Source organism: Trichomycterus rosablanca, chromosome 12 (genome assembly GCF_030014385.1).
Source record: "Trichomycterus rosablanca isolate fTriRos1 chromosome 12, fTriRos1.hap1, whole genome shotgun sequence".
NCBI lineage: Eukaryota > Metazoa > Chordata > Actinopteri > Siluriformes > Trichomycteridae > Trichomycterus > Trichomycterus rosablanca.
In genome coordinates this window covers 8070888-8080770 of record NC_085999.1, presented here as the reverse complement: position 1 = coordinate 8080770, position 9883 = coordinate 8070888, and the positions used below count along the sequence as shown (strand labels likewise).

Here is a 9883-nt window from a genome sequence, read left to right as displayed (position 1 = left end):
AAACAAGTCATTTGTAAAAAGATTATCAACAGTACCTTCTTACTTCCAAATATTTAAATATAAATTAAATTTAGGAAGGCAAATGTTTGATTAATTGCTAAAAAGATATTTTGTATACAATAATTGCATACTATTAACATATCTACTGCAATTATGTATGCGGTTTGTAGTCATTCAAAACACTAAAAATTACTGCAGTACTCATATTATCCATGACCATACCTTTTGTGGTGGAGGTCTGTTAAAAAGAGAAAACCAGAGCCCCCAGAGAAAACCCACATAGACACAGGGAGAACATGCAAACTCCATAGGAAAGACCTCTGGGAATTGAACCCAAGCCCTTCTTGCTGTGAGGCAACAGCACTACCCACTGCATCATGTTGCTGCCCATAGCTGTCCAACATGAAACAGATAAAGAAACATAATTTAATCATTTAATTTTTCTTTTATTTGTAATATTTTTTAATTATTAAACACTACCCATTAATCTTTAACAACAACCCTTTCAGACTGTGTCTAAGAGTAAACACTTGCTAGAAGGTTTTTGTGTGTGTGGGCTGTGAAATATCTTGGTGTCGGGTCACTGTCACCTATAAGCAAACAGAGTAAAGGTGTGTAACAAACAGCCACACTGCAGACTTGGCTGTGGGTTGCAGTTAGAAACTTAACAGATCAATCACACAGCAGATGTCAGATTCAGACACTGTGCTGTGCACACCTACATGGTTACACTGTCCTGAAGCACAAACTGACCTCTGAACACACGCTCAATAAAAGACACAGATAAAGACATCAGGTCTGAGTGGGGAAAACTGGAAAAAACACAATACATCAATGTCACATGAGTAAAAGTGGTGGACAAAAATAATCTAAACAGTTTAGTATTCTGGGATGGTCTTGATTGCATCCCCTCACCATGAAGTAAATATATCAAAATAGTGCTGTGTTAGTTTAAAATTGCTATCTACATGATTTAACAGAATTAACTGAGGAATTACTTTTGTAGACTAGTCAAATCACACTTTCACATTTTTATATTATTAACATCCATATTTCTAAATGCCAAAGACTAAATACAAGCTAAATTCTTTGCATACCTGTACCAGATCTGCTTTTAAACACATCCTAATGTAGACTACTTATTTCAAAAGCTAACAGAGGCCTCCAGGTATTAATACTCAATAAAAATTTACTGGGAAATTTACTAGTAATAGAATTATAGAATTACAATGATAAATTGTCAGTGTATGCCATTTTATTCGAACCTTAAGGATAGGGTGAGGATAACAGCCAGCAGATGGCACAATGGTTCAGTTGAACCACTATTGCTCTGACAGCCAGTTGAACCCTGCGATTACTGTTGATTTCTCCCGCTAGGGGTCGCAACATCAGATCATTTGTCTGCATTATTGATTTGGCAGCTTTTTACGCAAGATGCACTTCCAGATGCAAGCCTTCAACTTATCCAGACTTGAGGCCAGCATTAAGGGTGCACTGATATGTTCCCCCCTCAATGGCTAGGTTTACGTAACACCATATGTCTTCTGTATTTGTGAGCCTGGATTCGAAGCCCTGGAACTCACGCACAGTGTGGCTCTTACCATTATGCCACACAAGCTCACTATCCACCTGAAGACCTGTTTCTTTCAGGCTGTCTAAAGCATCGCTAAAGCTGTTAACTAAATACTTGAATTAACATCCTTCAGAGTCACACAGTTATATGAGTGTATTAGTTATAATCCCCACCAGGGTAAGCAATTTATTTATTTATTAGGATTTGAACGTCATGTTTTACACACTTTGGTTACATTAATGACAGGACAGGTAGTTACTCATTACACAAGGTTTATCAGTTCACAAGTTGTCAAACACAGTCATGGACAATTTTGTATCTCCAATTAACCAAATTGCATGTCCTTGGACTGTGGGAGGAAACCGGAGCAGAAAGGACCCGGACCGCCCCATCTGGAGTTCGAACCCAGGACCTTCTCACTGTGAGGCGACAGTGCTACCCACCAAGCCGCCGTGCCACCCAGGTGAGCAATTTAGTTTCTTTTAAATATCATGAAACTATAATGTCTGGGTCCAAATGCAAAGCTTTTGGACTGAATGCCTGAGGTTGTGAACTACATTTTTACTTGCACCACCACAGATTTACCATGTTTTAAAAGCATTTTATCCCTGAAAACACAGCAGTGTGTCTGACTTAATGCAGTTCTGGTGAAATGTATGAAGTGATGATGAAAATGACTCATTATTAACTGTTACATCCTGGTCAGAGTTGTAGTGGGCCCAGCTCCACCAGGAATTACTGGGTGCAAGGCAGGAATACCCCTGGACACTAACTTATTAACAAGTACAGGGAATTAAACCTAGTCAGTTCAAGTACTGGCATGTTTTAGAGGGTGGGACAAAAACACATGATTATCTGTACAGCTTTTAACTTCACCGACAGTCCCCAGGACATTGGATAAGTATACTCGCCACCGTTCTGGGTCGTTCTGCTGTGGCTTTTTAATTTTGAAAAGTCTGAAGAAACTAAAACACATTCGTGTCCGAATAGATAACGACAACTGCAGCTACACACGCATTTATAACTTGTCAAGTTCGCTGTATCCCAAATGCTTAAATTGTACAAACTATTCACCCTTGTGAACTTCGTATTTATGCTTTGTAAAAGTGTACACTTGTAGGGTGTGTCGGGGTATTTGGGACGCGGAATAGTTCTGCCAGTCCTGTGAGGGTTGCGGCAGCCATATTTCCGTCGTGTCAGATAGGCGGGGCGCAGACACTGTCTGAGACATGGAGGTAATATCGGTTTATTTACGTTTTACTCACATTGTGTTGTGTGGTTGAAGACATGCGTAGTAAATAAGAAGATTTATAAATAAACATTAGACGTTTTGGCTGCACGACATTGCAGTTCTCCTTGCATCTTTTTAGCATGTTGATAGCTAGTTAGCATTTTTTCTGTTAGCGTTTATGCTAGTTGACGCTGTAGATTTAATATATTATTATGTTAATGTCAACTAGGTTATTAAGAATTATATCTACTGCGTATACTTTCAAGTTTTGGAATCCCATTAAATGCATGTATAAAAGCAAATGGTTGCGTTTTAAACAGCACACCGCAGTACCAAATAGTTTGTCAAATTAGCAGACCAATATTTGATCTTACTGTTTTGTAATACTGTCCACTAAGGACGTGTGTGGTTTGAGACCCCGCCTGAGATTTCATGTGGACAGTCGATATGGTTTACCTCTATAGTCATTAGATTTTATTTTGTGACGGTCATTTAATAACTTTTAGCTAGATAAAATGTAACTGCTGTTGAGGAATATTGTGTAATTTAGCACCAATGTTTGCCACACATCACTTATTAACATGGAGGAAAATATAAAGCGTTAAGATGGCGTTTCAGATGGAAGGGCTTCGTCCAAAACCACACATTACCGTAAAATGTAGTGTATAAGAGTAACACTCGAGTAAGTGTCTCGTTAAGGCTGTAATTTGCTTTATCGGTCCGTGTACCTTTGGTAATTCGTTTTTCACTTTAAATCCCAAAGTTGAAAAACAAGAAAACGGGTCGTTTTTCGTTTCAAAAATCAAATAACAAATAAGCAGAAATTGAAAAACGGGTCGTATTTTAATTTTCCAAAATCAACATTTTTTTATCAGTTCAACCAGAAATAAAAGTGTACATGCTTCATATAAAGTGTAAATCAGGTACAAGTGTTGAGAAGACGGAGCAAAAAGTCATAATAACGTTACGCTATTATATTACCGCTGTTATATCACCGTATAGAACTCAATTCTGTAATACAGGCATAACTAATCGTACATGTCACGGTGAAACTATTACAACATCTAATGCTTTTTTTAAATCAGCGTTCTGCTTCTTATTTACCAAATAACTTTTTGAAATATATTTGATTGTTGTTGCTCCTTGTTTACTGCAGAGTTAGTTTGTGCAATTTTATTAATTTTTGGATGTTTATTGGCCGAGAACAAGAAATATTGAATCGCCGAATCACGAGTCCGAGATCTCAATGAACCCGGATCCTATGAGTCCTCTGATTGGCCCTGGCTCTGAGTGCACGGAAGATAAGTGAGATCTGGATGCATTTTCATGCAGTAAATCAATCGCAATCAAGATGTCAGTACAAGTGACTCAAGTGAACCGAATCACATTACTGAGTGACTCAGACTAACCCGAGTCCATAAAATGAACAGAATTTACCACCTCTATGTGACATGTACGATTAGTTATGCCTGTATTACAGAATTGAGTTCTATACGGTGATATAACAGCGGTAATATAATAGCGTAACGTTATTATGACTTTTTGCTCCGTCTTCTCCACACTTGTACCCATACCTGTCAAGTCTCCCGTTTTGGCCGGGAAACTACCGTATTTTACCCCTCTTTCTTCAATCATCACATCCAAATATAATATATTTAAGTGTCTTTATTATTAACCAACAAATCTCAGATAAGCAATAAAGTCATGTGCAAACTCTCAGAACGGTAACTTTCTTCTGACCCTCCTTTAACCGCACCACAACAATAACAAAAGGTAACAGTGCCTCCCACAGGTTCAGCTTCCCATTACAGGTAAGTATTTTTATGTTTCCTTTACACAATACTACAATTATAATTTAAAAAACATTCCTGTGCCTCTTCAAACTGAAATGTCACTAACCTCGTGAGAACTGCCACCCAGGCTGCTGCAAGTGGCAGTTCTCACGAGGTTAGTGCGGACAGCGGGAACAAACCTGGAACAGGGAGAGATGGATGGATGCAAGGAGAGAGAGGGCATTCCTGCCAAAAAAGTAAAGACTGCATGTAAATATCTAAATGGGACATCGAATTTACCTTTCTAAAGAGGAGCAAGATGGGGCAGAGTTATGCATTCTGTAAGGTTTGTAACTGTGTTTTAATTTAGGCTGTATTATAAGAATTACATATGTAGGAATGTCCACAGCATTTCAGTGTCAACAAAGGTAGGCCTATCAGATTCTGATCATCTAATTGTAGTTTGTAAGTGGTTCACAGGTGGTTATTTTAGATTTCTTGTAAACCTGTCTTAAAATGTAAGGGATACTGAACCTCGGTTGGGCTGGTGGGACGGCTCGAAGCGCGCGGCGGAAAATTTCCCTTATTTTTAAATCCAAAACTTGACAGGTATGCTTGTACCTGATTTACACTTTATATGAAGCATGTACACGCACGTCAGCGCGTGCAAGCGCTCGCACTTTTATTTCTGGTTGAACTGATAAAAAATTTTGATTTTGGAAAATTAAAATACGACCCGTTTTTCAATTTCTGCTTATTTGTTATTTGATTTTTGATCTTAAAACGAAAAACGACCCGTTTTCTTGTTTTTCAACTTTGGGATTTAAAGTGAAAAATGAATTACCAAAGGTACACGGACCTTTATCAGACGCGTCTAAAATAACAGACATGATTTAACTAAACAGTTTATTTATTCATTAGGAATTTAACGTCAGGTTTTACTTTGGTTGCATTCATAACAGAAACGGTAGTTACTCAATACAAGATTCATCAGTTCACAAGTTTAATGTCACACACAGTCATGGACAATTTTGTATCTCCAATTCACCTCACTTGCATGTCTGGACTGTGGAGGAAACCCACGCAGACACGGGGAGAACATGCAAACTCCACACAGAAAGGATCCCCACCTGGGTATCGAACCCAGGACCTTCTTGCTGTGAGGCGACAGTGCTACCCACCGAGCCACCGTGCCGCCCACTAACTGAACAGAAGAAGTTTACTGTTACTTTCTATCAGACACTGGGGCAAATAGTAAACACTCAATAGTAAAGAGTGGTGAGAATGTTATCAGACCTCGATCTGACCCACCTAGCAAGTGTACATTGCAAGTTCAATGGTTTGCATGTCGTACCTTTTTAACAGAACTTTTTAATGCTCAGTCCTATGATGGCAGCACGTCTTCTTTGCAAAGTGTGAAGCAGTACAACATTTTTAATACGTGCACTTAAAGTGAATTTGGCGTGCTTCTAATGTAGTTTAGCCTTGTATGTTGCCCAAATAATTATTACAGCTATAAACAAAAGGCATCTCTGCCATTGCTCAATGCTTAATACATAAGCAGAGCCAGGCTTGTGTTTAAATTACAGCAGAATTGGAAAGTTGGATTTTGGATTTAGATTATTTATGACCTCTGCATGTCCTAGCTGCAAATTGACAAAACATTGATGCCTCCAGGAAAGCTTGTCCTACTACGAAGGATCCAACCTTCAGAGGGGTTTGGGAATTATCACTTCAGAATGTATCGCAATTACTAATGTTTTTTTACTAATCTAATCTCAACAAGACTGTGCTTGTTGAATATGCTGATACAAATGCATTAATATCATGTATTTGTGGCATGTCCCCTATTTGTATCTTACTGTCAGAGAGGACAAATTGATGTATGCTGTAATGGTTTCTCTGTTTTCTATGCTAACAGGGTAGGGAGAGTAAGGAGCCAGAACAGCTTCGAAAGCTGTTTATTGGTGGTCTAAGCTTTGAGACAACAGAGGACAGCTTACGTGCTTACTTTGAGAAATGGGGCATGCTCACAGACTGTGTGGTTAGTGACATCTTCATTTATTTTTTTTATTTTTTTTTCAAAATTTTAATACTTTTGCTGGAATCGTAACATTACACGAAACATTCTTTTGATATCTGTCTCGCTGTACAGGTGATGCGGGATCCAGGGAACAAGCGGTCACGTGGCTTTGGCTTTGTCACGTATTCTTGTGTTACTGAGGTAGATGCAGCCATGGCAGCTCGGCCCCATAAAGTGGATGGTCGTCTTGTCGAGCCTAAACGGGCTGTTTCCCGTGAGGTATAAACATAAATCTCATAACCTTAATTCATGTATACTTTTACATAGGAGTTTAGTGTTGTAAAAAAATGTAAAATAGAATTTGGTAAAGTTTGGTTAAGCTACAGTGATTATTTGTACATTCTACATCCCTATCCTCATGTTTATTTTCTTATTAAGGACTCAAACAAACCAGGGGCGCACATGACAGTGAAAAAGATATTTGTTGGTGGGATTAAGGATGACACTGAAGAGTGTCACATACGAGAATACTTTGAGCAGTATGGAAAAATTGAGAGCATCGACATAATGGAGGAGAGATCAACAGGCAAAAAGAGAGGGTTCTGCTTTGTCACTTTCGATGATCATGACACTGTAGATAAAATTGTTGGTAAGTAAAAATGTAGCTTTAGTTTTTCATAGTTATTTACCTGCTTGATGTACATTAATTAAACTTTTGGATTGGTTTAACAGTTCAAAAATACCACACCATAAACTCTCATAACTGTGAGGTCAGGAAAGCACTACCAAAACAGGAAATGGTTTCTAACCAGAGGTGTAAGTACTATCCAATATCTGTGTAAAGAAATGTAATAAAGAAATATTTTAATATTTTTTAATTATTAAATAATGGTTCTGTAATGGTCAATTTTGGTTCTGTTTTAGATCGTGGTGGTATGGGCGGTAATTATATGGGCAGAGGAGGCAATTATGGAGGTGGAAACTTTGGTAGAGGTAGAAAGAAAAATGCTCTTTAGGCATCTTTTTAAGTGTTTTTTGTTATGAAACATACCGTCTACAAACACGTTTTGAATTGCACAGGTGGCTATGAAGGAAGTCGAGGAGGCTATGGGGATGATGGCTATGATGGATTTGGTGGAAATGGTAAAATTTTGGCACTTTTCACAAGGAAATGACAGCATTGTTTAGCAAACAACTTTAGTGTAGTCTAAGACAAAAGATTTGTGTTTGTGGATTAATGAATATTCTAACATAAACGGCTTGATTGTTTCAATTAATGTGTAATATGTGTCTACAGGTGGAAACTATGGTGGTGGCCCTGGCTATGGGGGTGGGCGTGAAGGATTTGGTGGAGGCCCTGGTTATGGTCTCCAGGGAGGTGGTGACGGCTATGGAGGAGGATATGATCATTATAATGATAGCCGAAACTTTGGTGGTAAGTCGTTTAAACTGGTGCATGTAATTAAGTGCAGTTTATTGGGCAAGTATACACGTGTATACAAAAATATACAAATGTAATTGATAAATATCAACCAGAAAGGATTTATGTTTGTTTTAAAGCATGTTGATATATGACCTATTCAAGTGTTGTCTACCTTTGCTTCATTTTACCAGTTAGGTATAACCAGAGGGGTAAAAAACCATAGGTCAAATGTTCCATAGGCCACATTTATGCACTAATGTACAATAGTTACAACAAGCCACAGACACCCCAGGGTTCCCAGTAATACCAAGTTAATTATGTCAGCGGCTGTTGGTTGCATCAGCAAATTTACCAAGCTAACCATATTTGACTGAATTTTAAGGGAACTTTGGTGGAGGAGGAGGTGGAAACTACAATGACTTTGGGAATTATGGAGGACAACAGTCAAATTATGGCCCAATGAAGGGGAATAACTATGGAGGAAAAAACTCTGGTGCACCATATGGAGGTAAAAAAACAAACGGATTTAGACCATTCCATAGAGTAGCATGTAATGGAAAAGGTATAAGTATATAATGAGTTTATTTGCTGTTTGCAGGTGGCTATGGTTCAGGGGGTGGTGGTGGCTATGGCTCAAGGCGATATTAATGTGTGAATATTTTTGGTAAGTTCACTTTAAAACTTATAATGCAGTCTTAGATTTGTGCAGGCCTAGAATAACTGTTTGTTTTATCCTGTATCTATTCAACAGGCTTCAGGTGGACAGTTAGAAGGAGATGATATGAGTGGAGAGGAGATGAGAGGGGAGGGCAGGGGCAGCAGGTTACTGAGAGAAAGCCAGGACCTGCTAGTCAGAACGCTAAAAATGAAGGCTCAATAAAGGACTGTTCACATTAGCTACAATAAGCAAATGAGTGTAGCCAGGTACTTATTACCTAGTATGTGTTAGTGTATGTACATTCCTTTGTTTTGTTTTTACTAGGTTATTACCCTTTTGCATTTTTGTGCACTTTGAAAATTTATTGCTTTTTTCATAGTAATATTGAATGTTGATTCATGTACTCGGTACATGATCTCAACCGATCGAGTGTAGACTACTATATAAATATATATACTGTAGATTATATAGGTATATTGTTATCACATAACGTCATAAGCTAGCTGCAAGCTATGGTGTTTTGGATTCAGTTATGTTTTAATTTTCCGACAGTGATGATTATCAGTGTCATGTGTCTTTTTTTGCTAATGTGTTTGTGCAGTCTTGCATTGTATGCAACAAAGTCATAAGCAGTGTAGACTTGTCAGAATGGTGGTCAGTATGTTAACAGATTCATTTGCATAAATAGAGAGTCTAGATTGTTAAAGTAATTTGAAAAGTTAAAAAAAAGGTTAAATAAAACTGTAGAACAATTCCTAATTGAAGTTTAGTGCATCATTGAGTATAAAAGCAAGTGCAGCTGTTACAGTGTTCTATGTCTACCTAAAAGTGTAGCCACTGAACACCAACATTTTATATGTATGATGTTTGTGTTTTAAACATACATAATTTAGTATGTAAGCAAAAAAAAAAATCTGTACAAAGGCCACCATACAGGTCTCGGACTCCCAGTGGTTATTACAGTGGGTGTCAAATGGACCAGGCAGCAAGTTGTGACAGTTAAAAAGGTGGAGCAACATCAAGAGCCAGATCTGTGAAACAAGCCATCAGGTGTTACTCCAAAAAAGCTAGCATCTGTTTTTAATAGCTGTTGTTGCTAATGAAAAAAGTCTAGCAAGTTCCTGGACCCGAGGAGTGTGACAGCCAATGCTAGCCAGCCGAGGAAGGGGAGTGGGTATGAGGGCTTAAGAAGCAGGTGATTAA

At 38.2% G+C, this 9883-nt stretch overlaps 1 protein-coding gene across 1 annotated transcript; it reads left to right on the top strand.

The window, feature by feature from the left end:
* Window positions 1-2741: 2741 nt before the first annotated feature.
* hnrnpa3 (heterogeneous nuclear ribonucleoprotein A3) lies at window positions 2742-9444 on the top strand. Its single transcript, XM_063005388.1, has 11 exons — window positions 2742-2808; window positions 6498-6620; window positions 6732-6878; window positions 7038-7248; window positions 7332-7415; window positions 7524-7592; window positions 7680-7742; window positions 7897-8034; window positions 8405-8530; window positions 8621-8686; window positions 8774-9444. The coding sequence occupies exons 1-10, from the start codon at window positions 2803-2805 to the stop codon at window positions 8668-8670; spliced, it is 1017 nt and encodes a 338-aa protein (XP_062861458.1). The 5' UTR covers window positions 2742-2802; the 3' UTR covers window positions 8671-8686; window positions 8774-9444.
* The last annotated feature ends 439 nt before the right edge of the window (window positions 9445-9883 follow it).